The following is a 21,744-nucleotide window of genomic DNA, read 5'->3' on the forward strand; positions in this document are numbered from 1 at the left end:
AGTGTAAGCAAATTTTATTACAAATGGCAAAATTATTTTTATATATATAGTGGAATTGTTGAACAAGCACTTTATTACTGTATATCATACCGGTGTAAATGATGCTATGCAATATATAGAAGGGAGGCAAGTATTAGGAGAATTGGAAGTGAAAGAAACAGAGGTGTATCAGATGTTGGTTGGATTAAATGTGAATAAGGCTGTGGGAATGGATGACATATCACAATGTATTCTTAAGGAATGTGTACAACAGTTTGCTTGGCCCTTGAGCTGGTTATTTAATCAAGTCTTGCAGTAGGTAGGGTTCCTAAGGAGCAAAAAGAAGGCAAAATAGCATGGTTGTAGGACAGAAGTTTCCAATTACAGACCAGTCTGTATAACTAAAGTTGTGGTCAAGGTGCTGGAGAGATTGATTAGGAAAAGAATACAAGATTGGTTTGATGGACACAGCATTCTTTATGATGGTCAGCATGGATTTGTAAAGGTTAAGTCCTGTTTTAGCAATTTACTTGTATTTTATGATAATGTAACAAGTTAGCTAGATAAAGGAGAATCATATACAGTGATATTCTTGGACTTTGTAAAAGTGTTTGATAGATATAAACTGCATGATAAGTTGGTGTACAAGCTGCAAAGGATGGGAATAGATATGGATCAGAGATTGGCTCTCTGAATGATACCAGCAAGTTGTGTACGATGGAGCAGTATCTCAAAAAAGGAGGGTAACCAATGGAATGCCCCATTGGTTGCCCTTGGACATCTGCTGTTTACCTTGTTTGTAAATAATATATCAAATGGATTGACTGGGGATATTCAATTGTTTTTGCTGATGATGCAAAGTTGGGAAGAATTATAAGTAACACTGCAGACGTTAATTCCTTTCAAGAAGATTCGAATAATAGACTTTTGATTTAGACAAAAGAGTGGGGTTGTAGTTTTAATATTTTAATAAGGGCAAGGTGTTGCACTTCGGAGTGCAGAAATATAAAAGGCTGTGTACTATATTGACAGTGTCGTACTGCAGGAAGTGGATGAGATTTGAGAGTGATGGTAGACAGCACAGTTAAGTTTAGAGGACATGTTGCAAGTGTTACACATCATAGTGCTGCTATGATAAGAAGTACTCTAACATGTAGGGATAAGGAAGTGGTTGTGCCACTGTATAAAGCACTGATCAGACCACACTTGGACTATTGTACTCAAATTTGGTCACCTGGTTTACAGCGTGACGTGGAAATATTCAAGAGGGTCCAGAGATGAGTGACTAAGACAATATCAGGACCTGGAAATGCTGGCAATGTAGAGAGGTTGAAGAAATGTGGATTGCAGGGTTTGATGGATAGGAAGAAAAGAGGTGATATGACAGAGACATTTAAGTTAGTGAGAGGATTTTATTAGATTAATCCAGGTGGGATTAAAAAGAGTTGAAAGCGACAATGAAAAACAATAAGCCATTCCTGGAAGTTATGTAAGAGCATGGTGAAGAGGGGTGTGAGGAGTAAATTTTTTTACATGGAGAATTGTCAGTGAATGGAACACATTACCAGAACGTGTTGTTAATGTAAGGAGTGTTAAGGATTTTAAGATTCAGTATGATAAACATGTTATCAGTTGAAACTCCCTCAATGAGTCTGCTAACCCTATGGAGGGCGTAATAATAATAGTGTTAGGGTACTATAATAACTGAACCAAAGACAAACAGTTTCTGTTCAGGTGTGTATATATATGTTTAAATCTGTTTTAAATTACTACATATAATATATATTGCAGATTACTAGTTATACATATTATAATTAGAGAACAGTTCAAGTCATTCACCTTATTATCGATGTTGATTATGCACTAAAACTCAGGTTTCAACTGAAAAATCTACTTATGTTCAAAGAATGTAAGTATAAAGTTTAATTTGTAACCCTTTTTATGTTAATGAATTTTATTTGACTAGAATAAGTAAATCAACAAAATCATTGGGATTTGCATTCAAGTTATACTGAGACAGTGCACCAGTTTCTGCATTATGGTGAGGTAGTGGTCCTTTCCATAATGTCCAGCAATATACATGTCTAAAAGAAAGTGTGCTTTGCATGGAGATAGTGAGGCAACTGATTTGAAGAGTCAACAGCTTATATTCCTTATGAAGATACCTCATGTGCAGACTGTTTATGCTTTGGATAAAGGATTAAAAACAAGAATATAATTTCTTGTCTATTATTTACATTGCACCAAATATAAATGAACTATTGGTGCAAATATCTGTAATAACTTTTATTACAGCAGCTAAAATTGATATATTTACATAGCAATTATTTTCAGTGCTTCTAGATTACACTGAATTTCTCAAATAAAAACTTAAAATACGTACTAGATGTTTGATTTTTTTTCTACTGTTGGAAATAATGCATGTTTGCTATATGATTTAATGTCTGCCAGACACAGCATTTGATACAATCTGTATTATCACAAGCTGATAACACAGATTACAAGTTAATCACCAATTTCAGTTGCTTCCTGGAATTTGTAGTGCGACACTCCACATGTCAAAACAAGTGATACACTTAAGTTTTACACTGAAAGCAGTCACACATTAAGAACTTATTAAATAAGCTTTTTTTTTCCTTAACCACTTCCTCAAACAATACTATTGTACTATATATTTTGTAAACGTTTGTGTGGGATAGGAGAATGTAAAAAGAAAAAATAATCAGATACCTCAACTACTAACTCGTAGATGGTGAAAGAAAGCACATCTGGGTGTTAGAGAAATTGTTATATAAATCAGTGCACAACATCTCATGTAAAGAAATGTCATCCAATTACTAGTTAATAAGCCATTACTATTTTTTAAAATTCACCTGGGCATCAAAATTTGATAAGGCAGAAACTGATGGGAATCCAAAGACATTTTGTTTTTGGCAAATTAAATTTTGACATTTTATTAATGCAAGTTTATATATATATTATGCAGTAATTAATTATATATTTTCAACATTCAACTGAATTCAGTTCACATCGATAATTGAAAAAATTATCGATGTGATTTGTATCTGAAAATACTATTCTGAAGAATAGTATTTTCAGATACAAATACCTGAAAAACTTTAGAGAAATGTATGATCAAACAATAGACGTGTCTTTTCAATTTATCAGGATTAGAATACATCCAACACGTTAACTTATGTTGGTGCAGTTTTGGTAATGGATATGGACAGTATCTGCAGCTAAAGTAAACTATGCAGCCTGCACATTAATTGCATATGGTCTTCTGAGTGGAACACACTAGACACACCAAATATTGTCAGACATATTTCAAATTTTATAATGAATTACTAATGTGCAAATAATTTGCTACAATAACAGATTTGTTAGATTATTTGCATATTAACAATCTCGTGAAACGCTGTAGACACGAAGAGTTATTGCAAGACACAGAGGACGGGGCAAATATAAGTATATTAGCATCCCCCCCCCCTCTCTTTTATAAGATGACTTTCAACTCAATGAAGTTCTGATTTGGTTGTAAGATTATAGAAAGTAAATTAACCTACTAGTTTTGCCACTAAAAAACATGTGGTTTCATCATGGTAAATAGAAAAATATATAAATGTAAGGTTAGCAACTGTAAACTAAAAACATGACCAAGTGAAGCTGGTAGGAACAGTTACAGCATGAATAACGGAAACACATGGAAGATGGCATGAGTCAACTACTATCGACATTGTTTGCAAATAGTTTGCTGAAAAGTTGAAACTTGGTGTTTGAAAGGATTTAAACAAGATTTCCAAATGTCACACAGGATCATTCCTTGGCTCTTATTAAAGTGCCATGAGAAAAGATGACAATGCTTGATTCTTTTATCCAACGAGAAATGAAGCTGCAGAATGAAGTAGAGCAGAGAGATCTTGTTTTCCAATTGATATCAAGTATGGGGAATAGTGATAAGCTAGACTACAGTTTCCTTCTGTTGTGAGCAATGTTTTCAAGATGTTCTTTTTATCTTATCTCAAAACTTTTCGAAGTCTGACATACATGAATTGCCACACGAATATGGAATTCTATAAACACAAGATCGTTTGTTCGTGGAAAGAGGTTACTGTCTTTAAGAGAGCAGATTCTGTGTAGTAAGAATAGGTTTCTAAGCCACCCTGATATTATGAGGTTTAAGGAGATTAATAATTTTGCTTTAAAGTCTACTGATGTAAGATGGAAACAGTCTCTGTAGTGCATATCAGGATCTATCTGTGGAACAAGAATAGAGAAAAGCAATTTTTGGATGAGTTTTTTTGGATACCCATTGAGTTAGTTAGGTATTTAGTAGAGTAGAATTCATAGTTCTTCACTTCATTAATCTTCTAATTTCTTAAGAAAGGAGCATATTGTTTAAGTATGAATAATACCCATTTTCTGTGAAGGTTGGTACAGCAAAGATGAATGGAGGTAGCAACCATTATGGGTTGGATTGCAGTATACATCAAGTGTAAAACCATTATCTCCATTATTTTATGATTAAATAGCTAGAAAAGGTAGTCTTTCTTTATGTTCTATTTCCAAAGTTAATTTTTTTTTTTTGGTGGAACGAGTTGATTGAGGCAAGAAAGTTGTTTAATTTAGTGACACTGTTTCCAGATGAAGATATTGACATATCACCACCACACTGAAGGTTTTTGGATTGGCTGATGTTAAAAATCTTTATCAAAATTTTCCATGAACAGGTTGGCACATGGTGGAGACAAAGGATTCCCATGGTTAGGCTAAAAAAAAGCTGTTTGGCCATTCCATATAAAGTAATCAGAGTTGAGGCAATGTTTGAATAGCTTAATGACATCAAGAGAGAAAATACTGTCAATGAGCTCTAGAAGTCATCTACAGGGAAATTAATGAAACAATGTCTAGGCAAAGATGTCTGATGACTTAATGAAATGCCAAGTAGTTTTTGGATAAAATGTATTATTCTTGATGTAGTTCGAATGTTGGATATGGTTCTTTAACAAAGTGAAAAGGAGCTTAAGATAACAGGAAGTAGGCAAACTTATTCCATCCATTAGGATAGACAGCATAAGGAAATTAGCTTTTACTTTAAATCTGTCAGCCGGGTAAGCATGTTGTGCAGGAGTTCATTGGTCTATTTGTGATTAGCCCAAGTAGGATTGTAGACTGGGAGGGGCATAAATGGAGAGGGGAGGTCTGCAAGCAGTAGCAAAAGGTTTCACTTGTAGTCAACTGTGTCCAAGATAACCGTAGCGTTTGTTCTCCTTGGCTGCCTTTATTTTAAAGTTGCAAAACTAGTAAGTAATTTATTTCCTGTAATATTATGGTTATTAAAAACCCAGTTATTTTTAACATAGTAAGTACATAGGTATTACAGAAAACAAGTACAGAAACACCTGCACCAGACAGAGGTTCAATTTTATGCTTATTTATAACCCTGCAATTATGAAACGTGGTGTTTCACAATTACAGGGTTATAAATAAACTAAGTCTGTGAGACCAGTCTACCTTAATTGCATTTGTTCTATGTGAAACCCAGGATAATATGACTAAAAAGGGCTCAGTCTACCTTAATTGCTTAACTGATTTTAACTGGACACTATGAGATACCTCATTAAGAGTTGTGTATAACAGAATTCTTGATCTGCATAATTTGTACCTTTAAGTGCTTTTGAAACTGACATTCTGTTCTTAGAGATTCACCTACTGATTTTGTTCATTGTTGATCTTTGAAGAGAAATATATTTTTAATTCTGCAATTCAGTAAATCTACTGCCTAACTTCATGGGAGTACATACAAATAAATACTAGTATATCCTGAAAATTCAACTCACGCTCACTCAGCAATGATGAGAGAGAGACCAGCTACCTAGTGATTTCTAAAATGTTAGACTAAAGAATGCTGCCTATTCTCATAGAAAAATGAAAGAATTAGAGAATTTCAATTCTTATTCTAGAATACACCTGGAGGAACAATACATTTCTCCAAAATGTTTTATGTCACTGCTCAAATGGATAGCCCTCTAATGCATTTCTTTTTAAATGTCTCATCATGAAAGGCTGCAAACTGAATAGTACATTTATTTATTTATTTTTAGGTGACTTTAGGCCTTCAATAAACATCCTAGACTTGTCTCCCAGTATGAGACTTTCTATTTTTCATTAAATTTTATGGAATCAAAATACTGATCCTTTTAATACAAGTCATTCTATGAAGATATAATTCTAATAATCATGTTTCTCAGACTGATTCATTATTAAAGTGAATTTTAATTTAAAACAAAGTGCCAAGCAGAACAGACCCATTATCTCTAAATTCAAACAAACCTGATACTGTCTATAAGAAATCTTTTTATTTATTCATTTATAACCCCACCTTCCTCCTCCAGTGACATCCAACCAAAAAATGATTTTGTAGTCTTGACATGGGCCAAGAATTTTTGTTCTGCACAAGACCTACCCTTTCATAAAAGTAGGTCCATGTATATAACATCACATCACAAAGTCCAAAGAAAATTAAGCACGTTTTTAAAAGCATTCTTTGGATTAAAATAGCATCATTTTAAAAATCATCAAAAAAAAATTTTTTTGATGATTCATGCAAACAGAATTAAGTTATCATTTATCTTATGGTTACCAAATATGGTAGTGCAGGTATCATTATAAAAACTGCTGAAGTTAGAAAAAATGAACAACTTATCTGGAAATGTTAATGGCAAAACATTTTTGGAATAGTCAATTCAGGATGTAAAGATGGTTGAAGGGCCTAAGGGTATGCTATAGTTTCTATATACGAATGCTAGAAGCATTAGCAATAAGAGGGAAGAGTTTCTGGCATTGGTTTAGTGCAACCCTGCCAAAAGTTATAGGCACTAGTGAGACTTAGCTAACAGCAGATGACAGTTACAGGAACAGAATGCGATGGATTTATTAATATTTTCAGGGAGGATAGAGTAGTCAGAACAGAGGGTGGTACTGTTGATGCTAGCAGATGAATTGCAGCCAACAAAGATTAGGAGTAAGTCTGGTGTGAGATTTAGACCAATAGGACAAAATACAAAATTGGTTGCTGCTACAGGCCAAGTGGTCCCAGGGATGATGTTGAAGACATCCATTAACAAATTAATACGATGAGTGCAAGTTGAGTAATTATTATGAGGGACTTCAACTTCAGAGACAGATTAGCAGGAGGAAAGATCACATGGCAAGAAGGAAATGGAATTTATACACTTATTATATTTAGAGATAATTACTTGAAGCAGAATGTGACAGAGGGGGACTTGAGGTATGAAAGAGTGTTGGATCTTATAAGATCAGAAGACCTGTCCATAACTAAGGTGGCTACACGGCCTCCATATGGGGAAAGTGATCATGTAGTCTTGACTTGGAAGGTACCAAAAACATGTGGAAATTAAAGTTAAGAAAGAATATATGTGGAACTATAAGCCACGTATGATACACTTAGGAATTAGTTGGAAGCAGACCATGGCATAAAGTACTGCATATTCAGTGCATGGGAGATAGTCAAGAAACATCTGGAGGAAGCAATATCATTATATATCCAAGGTCAGGAGGGTTAATCGGGTAGAATTAAATGGATGAGTAGTATCATTCAGCATGAGCTGTGAAAAAAAAAGTGTGAAAAGTATAAGGATCAGGCAAGAAACCATAGTAAGGAAAGATAATTAGATTATGAAAAGAAATTAGCCAAACAAGCAAAATGAAAATCCCAAAAGAGTTTTTTTTTATTATGTGGAGGTATGAGGAAGAATAACTTTCATGAGTGGTGATGGCAGAGAGGTAACAGAAGCAGATAAAATTGTTGAGCTACTGAGTGATCATTTTGCAAGGGTATATCATCCAAGCAAAGTGGATTTTATGACAGAGATGACAGGAACTAATGTGAGAAGAGGATGATGAATTGGAGGAAATTAGGATATTGCAGGATAATGCAAATACAGCTGTTGGATTGGATATCAGCTCGCATTTTAAGAGAATGTGCACAGGCAATTTAACTAGACTATTTAAGTCTCAGCTCCAGCAAAGTCCAAAGAGAGAGAGAGTGAAAGGAGAACAAAATAATTCCTCTGCAGAAAAGAGGATCTAAGTCTGTAGCAGCAAATTACAGACCAAATAGTATCTCAGGAGTGGTGGTAAAAGTACTGGAAAAAGAGAAATCAGGAATGGGTGGATAAGAATACAATACTCTATGAGAAGCAACATGGCTTTGTGAAAAGTAGGTCATGCCTTAGTAATCTATTAACTTTTTATAATAGGGTGACAGCTGAGTTGGATAATGGGAATGGTTACAGGATGATTGATGGATTTTGTAAAGGCATTTGATAGGATACCACACAGAACTCTACTACACAAATTGCAACAAATGGGGATGGATATGAAACTAGCAATTGTTGGATTGTGACAGACTGGGACTTTTGGAACTCCTATCTTATCGCAATCTAACATGTTTCCAAACAAAAAAGGAATATAAATACATGTGATTGCCTCTGAGTATTAAATTAATGCTATATAAATATATCAAGCAATTTTTACTATGAGAAAACAAATAAATATGCATTTAGTACCACTCACAAATGAGTTAAAAATTAATGATGGAAGTGTAAACCTTTAGCAGAGTTTTATAAAGTAATATGTATTAAAAGACATAGAATGTTAGCACAAATTCAAGATGGGGGGGGGAAGTGAAGTCCAAAGGCCACGGAGCAGTAACGTGAGGGAGTGGCTCGCCCCAAGCAATAGCGTGACGTCAGCGCACGTGCGATATAGCGGAGAAGGCTGGACACCACGGAATGCGAGAAACACCAAGAAAGAAAAGTGGAAATATAAGGGTCATGCACCCCTCAGGAGTGGCTTTTTGTACCTGGATCTCCTGGTGTGTTCGTCTCGCGGTGAAGGGTGGCAGTGCCTCCATTCGGAGGGTTTCGATAAAGGCAGCAGTGGAACTCGGCGGTCATATTTCCGCGGAAGGAATAAGCCTGACAGTCCATAGAAAGCCAGATTGGAGCACATGGACATTTCGTTTATGGAAAGACAGATTCCGGTAGATCACTGATGCGATACAGAACAAAAGGGCAGATAACTAGACTTTATTTGTATTTTACCAGATTGTGAATGAGAGATTTGTGCCACGTTGTAAAAAAACAGAAGAAGGAACATTAATGATATTAATTAGGACTGTGCTGCTATGATTTAGAGAGGGTTACCTTAGTTCTTACTGTCTCCTATTGTGATAGAATTGCATAATATGTTATAGGAGGTTACAAATATGTCTAGAGTGAGGAATTGTAAAAGATATAAATGCTATCTTGTGTGGTTTGAATGAACTACTGAAAATTAGAGTTATTGTGATAATCATGCATGATTAAGGTATTTAAGAGTATAAATAAGAATCTTACTTTAGAGAATTACAGCATAATCAGTTTTAAGTATACTTATATTGTATTATTTTAACTCTATCATGACTGTCAGGAACTCCCTTAAGATGGGAATTAAGCTTATTGTATCGTATGTGTATATTAATGATATCTAATAAACCTTGCTTTTGTATCTAACTAAGACTATCTGTGATTTTTGGAATCTGATGCTCCTCTTATAAAAGTAATACGAACCTATGCGGGAGACTAGAGAAAAGTAGAGTTTGGCCACGTCTGCAAAGTCGCAAGGTATCACTTAAGTACTGTCTTGAGATCACCTCTTGATTGATAATATTGTTTAATCTAATAGTGCTAAGTGGCGCAGTGAAATATAAATTTTCTTGGCGTTTTACGAGAGGTAGATCTCAGACACTCTGGTGTTACCTCGATCCCGAGGGAATTCCATTGTCCCCCCCAGAGGTACCACGTGATACCCGTATGAGTGTTTAACGGGGATCTGACCCAGAGACAAAAGGATAGTTATATGAGCAGAAAGTACGACACAACACAATATAGATAAAACGGTGGAGGATGGACAGGTACCAAAAAGTAGTTTATGGAGGAGCAGAATCTAGGAGAAGATAGGCGAATAGCGGTGTGCCACAGGACTCTGTGCTTGGACCACTGCTGTTTAATTTGTACATAAATGAAATAGGAACTAACTTGGAAGAAGATATTCAGTCGTTTGCCAATGATGAAAAGTTGGGTAAGGTGATAGTTAATCAACATGATGTAAAGAGCTTGCAGGATGATTTAAATATGCAGAGAGTACGGGCAAAACAGAATGGATGTCAATTTAATGTCAAAAAGTGCAAAGTTATGCATTTTGGGAAACGACGATTACAACCCATGTTCCATGTTGAGGAGACTAACTCTATCTACTACTACCTCCCAAGTCCCTTGGGGGGGGGGGGTAGTAGTAGATAGAGTTGAATTTTAAAAAGAGAACATATTGCTAAAGTAGCCAGAGTAGCTCAGAGGATTACTTAGTTATTGAAGAACACACTAGCAAGCAGAGATAAGGGAGTTATCATTCCTCTTTATAAAAATCCTCAATATGACTACATCTGGATTACTGTGCTCAGATCTGGTCTAGGTTTCTTGGGGATGAGGAAGTGGTGGAGACAATCTACAGGTGAGTGATCAAGATGGTGAATGCCTGCAGAATGCTCCCTATAATGATAGATTAAGGGTTTGCAGATTGCAAAGGTTGGTTGATAGGTGAAAAAGGGGGATATGATAGAAACATTTAAGTTACTTGATTTTACAGGATTGATGCAGGGAAAATGTTTTAGCACTTGGCTAGAGAGAGCAGAACAAGAGGTCATCCCTAGAAGTTTGGTAAGAGTGTGGTAGTAAGGGCGTGAGGACTGTATTTTTTTGGTTGTTGAATGAATGGAACAAGCTGCCTGAGTCAGTTATAAGTACTTTGTCTGTTAATGGTTTCAAGGAGAGGTATAATAGTGTTGATTGTTTGCATCTCCCATAATGAGTTTTAGGCCTCCATGGAAGTGCTGGGGGAATAATAATAAAACCATGTCTTTAACCCCCCCCCACACTAAATTTATGATATAACACAGACGTCAAGCTGCATGATTATGACAGAATAGGTGGGAAGTATATAAAAAAAGTCACAAAACAAATGCAACTTCATTTAATGATGACTAAGAACAATCACACCTATCACTGTCCTTAATTCCTTTAAGTTCTTCAATAAGAATATTTCGGCAATAATTTAGAGCTTCAAATTGTAGCTTTTTTTTTTTTTTTTTTTTGGTTCTCCAATGTTTCTTGCAACATCACACTTAACACAGGAATGCTCTATGATTAAACTACATAATAAATTTGTTTCTTATTATAACAAATACTACAGACATTTAAAATATCCTTTTTGTGATGGTATGAAATTTTCTATGAAAGAAATTTACTATTTTCTGTATGTAGAAAAAATACTACTTAAGGAATGACATTTGTACTACAATCCTAATTCATAAAAAATGGACTGTATTACAGGAATAAAAGAATATTAAAATGGAAAATCACGTTCAAAGAATACAAAAGGTGTGTCATTAGTAACAAAAACCAGAAATATACTTTCTAAACTTGTTTAAAAAGGGATTATTAACAAACAATGAAATCTAAATGGCATAAATATAAATAATATATATAATTTAAAATATTTTATACAGAAATAATTTCACATTTTCAGTCAACTTATAAGTAAAATTTAGTTTGATAATTTTAGTTTCCTTATTTTCATATTAAAAAGCTCAGTTTACAAAAAAATATATTACAGAAATTGTTCAAACAAGTCTAGTTAGCTAGTTCAGATAAAATTGTTTAGCACAGGTTTGGTCTACATCATAATATCGTGATGTACAGAGAGAGAAAAAGCATCAAACAGCATCATTATAAAATGGAATTTGGTTATTTATTTTATAATTCTCAGATCTTTAGGGCAAGATATGTTTGAAAAGACATAACAGCTATAAAATACACAAAATTAAAAAAAAAATAATAATTAAACTTGGCATGGGGGTGAAAACAAAAATGGAAAAAAAAAAAATATATATAATACATTTTCTTCTCTATGGGAAAAAAAATCCCATATCTTAAATATTCTAATCACCACCACTATGGCTTTTTATTCCCTTCCTTTTATGAAATTGCAAATTCATTAAGAATTCTGGCAAATATAGTAAAACATGATGTCAAAGGCAAATTATGCAATGCTTTTATCCCAAGTGAGATAAAACAGACTATATACATACACGTCAGGGTTTCAGTTTCTGTGACTTTACTACAAAAAATGATATATGTACATATAAATTTATACTATATAAGTAACTTTCTTTACACTATACTAGCAACCTCTTTCTAACTGCCTTTAAATAATTGTGACATTTCAAAATATATAGATAAAAAACATGCCTTCTTAAAAATTTCTACTTACATTTGTTCATAGTAATGTGTAAAACCTTAAAGCTATTGCAAAATGAAGTATGAAACCTCAACACGTTGAAAACTACATATTTCTATCCCCTTTTTTTGTATTTATTTATTTATTTACTTTAGCAGATTATTTATATTATACAAAGTGTCTGCAAACTACTCTCTTCTTTTCCTGTAGAAAAAAATATTTGGCTGATTATAAAAAGCAATCGCCTATCCTTTAAGCAAAATTTAATATTTCTAATTTAATAAAAATTAGAAGTAAAAAAAAATCCTGCAAGATATGGCATCAAAGGCAGATGAAGTTCATTAACTAAGCCCACTATACTAAGCCTTTTTTATGTTTAGTTTGTTTGCAGACACTAAAAGTTGAACAGATATGTAAAATTCAATAAACCACAGCTCAACTGCACTTATACACTAAGATACAGTTTATATAACATATACACAGTTTTAAACAGTGATTTATTACCAGAGAACATAAATAAGATTTCAGGTATATTCCACTGCATGATTTTCTAGGACTATGGTCTTCAGGGTGAAGAAAGGCCTAACCTCGCTAACATTATTGCTTTGCGTTTTCTGATAACTTCCCAATAGACTTCATGCACTAAAAATTAAAAAAATATAACTTAGCATATGTTTGGGAAAACAAATTCATAAATGAGATGAGACAGACATAGGAGTTAGTGCCCATGTAAGAAGTGAAACTTTAAATAAACCTTTGTTCCATAAATGCAAAAGCAATGAATACTGGCTTATTGCAGTGAAATAAAAAGTACTATTTTCAAACTACTCCCTTTCACTAATCTTACCTGTAACCTCTGGGTGTTATGGAGGTGATATCAATGATATATAGGCAAAACAGAAGTGTATACTCCCAGAAGGACCATCCTAGCATTAGATCTGCATCACAGTATATCTGAATAACAAAGGTTAGTTGGGTTAGAGAACACCTCCTGTGTTACACAGGTTAGCAGCTCACCAGAGAATGTTAAATGCAATTGCTCAAAGAAACCCAAGTTTGAAAGACTGGACAGCTATATCAGAACTGACTAGGAGTGCAAGAAAACAAAACTGAAAGAAGACACACTGAGAGAGTGGGCATCTTGTCTATAAAGTCACTGACAGAAAAAAAAAACTAACTGAAGAACTTGAAAATCATAATGTTAAAATATGTGCAATATTGTGATGAAGAAAAAAGGCAGAAGAATAAAGCAAAATTGACAATTACATATTAATATACAGTATGTTAAAATATGTGCAATATTGTGATGAAGAAAAAAGGCAGAAGAATAAAGCAAAATTGACAATTACATATTAATATACAGTGGAGAAGAAAAACATGAAAGAGAAACTAAGAAATTTGGAATATGCTTGTTTAGACATATGTTGGCTATACACGTTAATGAAGAACCTTAATGGTTTATTAACAAGTTCAACACCAGTGTGAGTGAAAAACTGTCACTGCCAACTTCACTGTGAGATGAAGTGAGAGGATACATATTGCTCCGCTACAGTTTATCAGTTGCGTAATGGCAGATGACACATACTATGATATATTCTTCGAATATAACCAAATCTGCATTGAAGGTGAAAGAAATGCATGTATATCAAGATATATTAAAGAACAATGATTAAGGAAACTGGCATATTCAAATTACTAAAAGGCGTAAATATGAGAACCAATTAACGAGCCATGTGAGAATTGAAAATATAAGGGAGAAAAATAACAGGTGTGAACAGAAATACTTTCATTACTGACAATTTATAACTCTGTTATTATATTTGTGTGTCCAACAAGTTGCTGGGGTAGAGCAAATTACATGTGATCCTATAAAATGCATGTTGGAATTTATGATGGGCATAATAATAACAACAGACAAAGAGAGAGAGAGATTATTTGCGTAGTTCAATAAGTAACTATAGGAAGGAGATTATTATTCAATGAGCTGAAAATATTGGCCAGGTGATTCATTTAGAGATGGCAGGAATATTTGGGTTGAAAGGACAGCAAAGCATCTTTTATAATTTTGTTGTGCTTGTTATTTATTTATATTGTGCTTAAAGAAATTTCTTTTATTCACTAATGATCAGTATACTTAACATTGTCAGCATCCAGGAATGTGTTAGCAAAGCTAATTTCAGGTGATATGGTCACTTAAATAGAATGGGAAAGGAAAGATTAGCAAAACAAGTGTTCTCTGCCACGTGTTCTTTTTCTAGGTCTTTTTACTGCCAACAGGTTGGCAAATAAAACGACCCAGAGAAAGATCAAGATATAGGTGGATTAATACAGTAAAAAGTGCCTTAGAAGATAGAAATATAAGATCTGATAATGGAGTCTTGACAGGTAACAGATTGATTTGGAGGAAAATGGTAGATAGGAAGTTAGTAATGATGCACGTTTTTCATGTAGTACTATCATGTATCCTGTACACCACTTGAGGGTACATATCTGATCATTAGAATTACCCACATGTACGTGAATTCTACAGTGTGGGGATGAGACATAGTCCTTTTTAGGACTTCCAGGGTAACAAATAACAAATGGCAATGCTGTATCCAATGAAGCTTTAACTGAGGCTCGGCTATTGCCGTTACCCAACCATGACTAGAGCTTTTAGCTCAATACCACCCCATCCACACAGATTGTCTTCATTCAGATGACGGGATAAAGAGTCAAGGACTTAGTCCATCGCCCAGTTCTTATAAGAACTATAAGAATTCTACAGTGTTTTTTTTTTTTTTTTTTTTGTCAGCAGCTCTCTCAGTAATAGATATTCCTCATATAGGAGTATTTTGATAGAGATCAATATATGCAGTTCTCTTCTCATAATACACAGAATGATTCATTTTTATTCAGGATTAGAAGAATTTTTACTTGATACATTCTTTTAATTTTACTCAATATATCTATTCAACAGACAATGCTGCAAATGCAAGAAAAAAAGTCTTATTCTATCACTAAATACAGTACAGAGCCATTTACAATCTATGTAATATATTTAGTGATGATTAGTGTAATTAGAGACAACTGAAATGACCCTACATAATGAAAATCAGATCACCCTCATAAAGACACCATGCTACATGCATGCAAACAAAACAGTTTTATTGTAGCATCATAGTATCTAACTAAATAGATTTGTCCATTACATCCTCTTTTAAATTATGAGTTGTAGAAAGCAAATGATTTATCATTTGTAAAATTGTTTGCTTTCTGCAATTTTACATTTATGCAAAATTTATGTCAAGATTATATATATACACACATTACATTTGTGTGTGTGTGTGTGTGTGTAAAGTGACAAAAGTCACTTGACAGTTCCGTGAACTGCAAATTTCAATGGAGAGTGACTTTTGCTAATTTTAGAAAATTCCCCAGAAAAAGTTGAACTCAGATACTGTATGTACGTATGCCCCCTTCCCAGGCAGAAGGGGTATGCATACATAAAGTCAATTCCTATAACAGCATAACACTCTCTGGTATAAATGTGTTAACAAAATGAGTAAAAAAAAAAAACATTTTAATCCAGTATTTTGCCTAACAACAATAAGCATGTTCAAGGATAAAGATAACAAGACAAAGTAATTTGAATGAGAACACAATTCAAGCTAGCATTCAACTCAGATATTTTGACTATGCCTTCTATGCAGAGTCAAAGTTTTTTTTTTCTTCTTGATTTTTGTTCATTCCATTATTATTGTTAAAATATTACCGTATTTATTCAAATATAATTCATACTTTTTTTCCCCCAAAATTAAAGCTAAAAAATAGTGCAAGATATATGCGGGGATTTTCGGAAACTAAAGTTTTCAGGAAAACTGAAAATGGGTATGATTTACCAAGAATCTCCTATTTGCTATTGCTACTTCTGGCCTCTAGAGCGGTTTCCTTGTGTGCATCATCAAAGTCATCTACCCAAATAGCATCATCTTCTTTCCCATTATTTCAAGTAAAAATTACCAGTAATTTATAAGGTTTGAGATACGTAACGAACAATCCTTCATGAATGACTAATGAGAAGTGAAATTAGAGCACAAAACAGACAGCAATGGTAGGCTACTAGAAGATAGAGCAGCTATAAAGGTGTGCATGTGATTTGTGCAGTATTAACAAAAGATAGCATGACCCAAAGACAAACTGACAATACTCGAGTTGAAATGCTAATTCTCTTCAACCGAATTTCATAATATCCGAAACTGTCATAACAACATTCACTATATATTTCTTAGTTTTAAGATGTTTACAAATTTTAACATGTTCGGTTGAATTTTATTGCTGCTTGTTTTCATTCGAGCTGGAGGGCAGACTCTCACAAACTAACTAAAAACAAGAGTTTTCAATTACAAAGATAATAAGCAGAAAGGGTGTCGGTGGATGTTGATGGATTTTGACCCGAGTTTCATACCTGGCTATAAAATAAAATGGGATATAACATCTCCCTCTTAATTAACAATAGTTTTCAGTTACATACTGTGTTTGCAGGTGCAATATATGGTTTTGTTTGGGTCTATACATCATGGTTAATGTGGGAGGGGACATGTGATTCATTAGTTAGTCCTGTTTTTTTCCCAGTTGTCTCTGTGCTTTATTCAGTGATACAATAAAACTACTTGTTTTTCTTGCATAGTGGCTTGGGGAGGATGTGTTGTTTACCGCTGGGAGCAAGTTATCACCCCGATGTGAAACTGTTTCAACTTTTTTTAACGTGCGAGGTATATGCGAAACTTTTTAATTAATTTTTTTTTGTAAAGTAAAATCTGGGGTGAGAGTTATATGTGATGGAGAGTTATATTCGAGTAAATAGGGTAGATTAAAATATTAAATTTTTTACTTCTGTATTTGTTAATAATGATACGCAAAGATATATAATCATATCATTGCATTTGTTCTCTTATATCAAACAGAATACTTCATTTAAAACCAAGGAAAGGGGAGGGGATATTAAACATTCTTTGCATATGTACTGTCTGACCACAGATACGAGAACCTCAGTTGGCTCGGTGCCCAGAAGAGTCAATTCATATTGAAGGGGAGAAAGAAATAAGGTGATGTACGAATTGGTCAACACACAAAACCACGTTTTATATGTAAAAATTTCCAACTGTTATACAAGCAAAATAGTTACCATTTTATAAACTACAATATTCATAAAAGAGAAGTTAATTTTCCGATGAGTAATAATAAAGAACTCATCCTACAATATGGACTGATTACCCTATTATTGGAATGGATTCTCCTTCTGACATGCGTAGAAGTGTCAAAGGGTCTCACATCTGCGGGCGAACAGTAGTCCAGAGGAAGATAAACCAAAACTAGAAATATATCAATTTCATAGGGATCTATAAAATGGACAAATATATATATATATAACAAGAGGAAACTGAATTGATAATGTAGCTATGCAGGTATTATTTGATCATAACACAAAGAGGTAAAAAAATTGTAATTTTTAATTTCTATTTTATTTTTTTATTATGAAGATCCCATCCATGAGAAGTGGGTCAACCTATAGTGTACACTAGTACTTAGATGGGCAATAAGGAACTGGTTCACATTTGACTTGAAAATGTTGTGGATTGTATTTCTGAGAAACATAGTGGGAGACTGTTCCAGAGGGCAGCAGTGCAGGGGATGAATGAAGAGAAGTTTTTTCTGTGGGTTTGGAGTTAAACTATGAGAGGGTGTTGATTGGGTGTTGCACTTGTTTGAAAAGATTTGAAAGATGGTGGATATTCTTTATTTTTCTGACAAACCATCCCATAATAACTCGGAGATTAATTACATAAGCATGATATCCATACTATGACTTCGCGGTCACTAGAGGGCTACATGGTGTGTAGTGTTTGTAGAGATCTCCTGAACAGATAAATGTTATTTTAAGTAATAATTGATAAATTTGCTTGAATCTTATGTAGTATTATTTACTTTTCGCATATTAGCATGTCTGAGTGATTTTTGTGTTTTCTGAGTTTCCAATTAGTAATTTGATAGATATGATTATTTGTGCACATGGTGCCAATAAGGAGTAATACAATGGCAACCAGGTAGCCATCTTTGTCTAAAACTTTTAATTTAAAGGATTTTATTCGGTGTACTGTTTGTGAAATGTATGCTTTGAGGAGAGCGGTTGGAGTCTGGTTAGACAACGATAGTGGAGTGAATGTGTGTAGAAAGTGTAAGGAATGAGAGGATTTAAAGAGTGTTTCAGGTCGTGAGAGTGATATCGCTGTTGAAAGTGAGAATGTAGAAAATAGTGATATGCAAGGTATGAATAGTAATATTTGGGGGGAGCAGTACTAGCTGTGAGAGTGGCGTTGAAAGTGAGAATGAAGGTAAACATACAGAATGAATGAATGAATTAAAGGATAATAAAAATGATGAGACAGATGCAATGAGTGAGATCGCACAGTTACGCAGAGCGATACACAGGCAAATCAGCAGCTGGAGCGTTGGCAAAAATGTTTACCGAGTGTACCAACTAATAAACGACAAACGTATGATAAGAAAAATATGAGTACGATAGTGAGTGTAAACAAAATGAAAGAGCGAGTGTTGTATGGAGATTCTTTAGTAAGAAGTGTGATAGATGAGAGTTTAACAAAATCGTACCAACCTGGTGCGAACGTTAAGGATGTAAGCGAGTCAATTAGAATGCAAAAACAGAGGGGGGGGGGAGAATTGATAGTAGTAGCAGGAACAAATGATTTGAAAGGAGACAAAATGGCTATGAGAGAGGATTCGAAGGAATTACTTGAGGTAGCAAAAGAGAAGAGCGAGAGAATTAGGATGGCGAGTCTGTTGCCGCAGTATGACAGTGAAGAGTATAGGAGGAGGGCCGAAATTGCTAATGACTTTTATGCACGGATTATGCAGGAGGAGTGGTGTGGAATTTGTGGATGTGTGGAGTGAGTTTGATGGGCGAAAGGATTTATATAAGATGAATGGTTTACATTTGAATGGATTTGGTGTACAGAGACTTGAAAAGGTGTCGTTGAATGAAGTGGATGTGCAGAATTAGGGAAACTAGAGTTATTAAGGGGGGGGAGGAGTAGATATGCACACTTTAGGGAGACAGTTGAGTGTAATATGCCCAAGCGAGTACGAAGGACAACAAATCAGAATGGGATAGTTAGTATCTCTCTCTATGTTCACTGGGCATCTACAGATGCTGTATAGTCACTCCGATGCTCGATGATGTTCTACACCAGGCCTCGCCATGTAGTCCTGTTGTTTGCTTTTCTGGCAGCCTCAACTCTCTGAAGATCAGTCACTCCACACACGCCATCCATCCATCTCATTGATGGTCTACCAGTGCCTCTTTTTCCAGGAACTTTACCTTCTATTACTGTTCTGAGAATTCCTCCTTCCATTCTTTCTATGTGTCCAAAATATTTTAACTTTCTTCTGTCAATATCCTTAAGGAGCCTTAACGTTCTACTAATCTTTTCTATCACACATTCATTTGTATGCCTTTCAGTATATGATATCCTCAACAGCTTTCTGTAACACCACATCTCAAAAGCAGATATCCGTTTCTTATCTGACTTCTTTAGGTTCAAAGTCTCGCATCCATAAGTCGCTGTTGGAAAAACAACTGCATCTAAAATCCTCAACTTTGTTCCCATGGAGATAGATCCTTCCAGATTTTAGACAGGTCTCTGAACAGCAATTCTTCACATTAATAATGGATCCCAGGTACTCAAACTTGCTGACTTCCTCAATTCTTTCTTCATTAAGATACATTTGTTTCTCAAGAGCTTCTCTGTTTGTTTTTCCTTTGAGAACCATGATCTTTGTCTTGCTAGAATTGAGTTAAAGTCCTCTGTTATTATTGATCTTGTTAACTTTGTCAAGAATTAGTTCTAGTTCTTCCATGTCATTACAAAGGAGTACTGTATCATCAGCGTACCTCAGATTACTGATCAATCTACCTCCTATCGTAATTCCTGTCCCGAGCTCATCCAATGCTTCACGCGCATGTCCTCTGCATATATACTAAACAAGTGAGGAGAAAGAAAACATCCTTGTCTAACTCCTTTTCCAACTTGAAGCCAGTCAGTCAATCCAACACCTGTTCTTACTGTGGCTTCTTGCTCCTTATACAAATTGGCTATCAACCTGATAGTGTGTTGAGGAAAACCCATTCTTTTCATTACTTCCCACAGTTTCACATGCTGAACACAGTCAAAAGCTTTAGAGTAGTCTAAGAAACACATTACCAGAGGGAGTCTGAATTCTTTATATTTTTCTATGATCTGTCTAAGGCAAAGGATCTGATCTCTGGTGCCCTTACCTTTCCTAAAACCTGCTTGTTCCTCGGGCATCTCTGCCTCAACTTTGGCCTCAATCCTATTTAGCATGATCTTTAATAAAATTTTGCTTGCATGAGATATCAAACTAATAGTTCTATAATTCATGCATGCCTTCATATCACCTTTCTTCTGTAGTGGTATTGAAAACTGACCTTCCAGTCTTAGGCCATGATCCTGTCTCCCATATCCTTGTAATCAATCTATGAAACACTCTTATCCCTCCATCCCCTGTGGCCTTAATTAACTCTGCTAGGATTTCATCTGCACCTGGGGCCTTATTGCTGTTGAGCTGCTTAACTGCTCTTTCATCTTCATGACTAAGTGGAGGAGGTTCCAAATCAAAATTTTCTTGGTGAGAGGACTCCACATTTTCTTTATCCACTCTGCTGTACAGTTCCTCACAGTATTCTTTCCATCTGTTTTTGATTTCCAATTCTTCTGTTAGTAATGATCCATTCCTGTCTTTGATGACATTCAATTTAGGCTTAAACTTGTGCTTTAAGTCACGAACTAAATAAAACAACCTTTTATAATTACTCCTTCTCACCTGGAACTCTATTTCTTCACATTTATTAATATAGAACTTTACCTTGTCCTGCTTGATGGCTCTTTTGATTTCTCTATGTAATCTCTTGTATTCTTCTTGTATTGCAGACTTCGGGGAGACAGTTGAGTGTAATATGCCTGAGCGAGTATGAAGGACAACAAATCAGAATGGGATAGTTAGTATAAGGCATCAAAATAGAGATGGGCCAAATGGGCTTCTGCAATTCATGTATACTAATGCCAGAAGTATTAGGAACAAGAAGGAAGAATTTTTGGCCTTGGTTGGCACTTCCGGGCCACAGGTTATTGCCATTAGTGAAACATGGCTGACAGAAGATGATATAGCTAGTGGGATTGAATGTGAGAGGTATGGTGTGTTCGGGAGTGACAGGGAGAATAAAAGTGGAACTGCAGGAAAAAGAAAAGAGCACATTTGAGGCTATTTGGTGTGAAATTGAGGCTAGCAGAACAAAATATACAGTTGCATGCTGCTATAGACCAGGTG

General features: G+C 34.7%; 1 protein-coding gene across 2 annotated transcripts in view; it reads right to left on the reverse strand.

The window, feature by feature from the left end:
• Nucleotides 1-12,817: 12,817 nt before the first annotated feature.
• LOC150104944 (guanine nucleotide exchange factor for Rab-3A-like) overlaps nt 12,818-21,744 on the reverse strand; it is a 227,457-nt gene continuing 218,530 nt past the window's right edge. For both annotated transcript variants that reach the window (XM_090396061.1, XM_090396060.1), the window contains exon 11: nt 12,818-12,981. In XM_090396061.1, coding sequence (XP_090252187.1) covers nt 12,905-12,981 — 77 coding nt within the window. In that variant the 3' untranslated portion in view covers nt 12,818-12,904. The remainder of the gene's footprint in view (nt 12,982-21,744) is intronic.

The sequence above is a fragment of the Typopeltis vanoorti genome, chromosome 7 (genome assembly GCF_054136105.1).
Source record: "Typopeltis vanoorti isolate ZY-2024b chromosome 7, IOZ_Tvanoo_1.0, whole genome shotgun sequence".
NCBI lineage: Eukaryota > Metazoa > Arthropoda > Arachnida > Uropygi > Thelyphonidae > Typopeltis > Typopeltis vanoorti.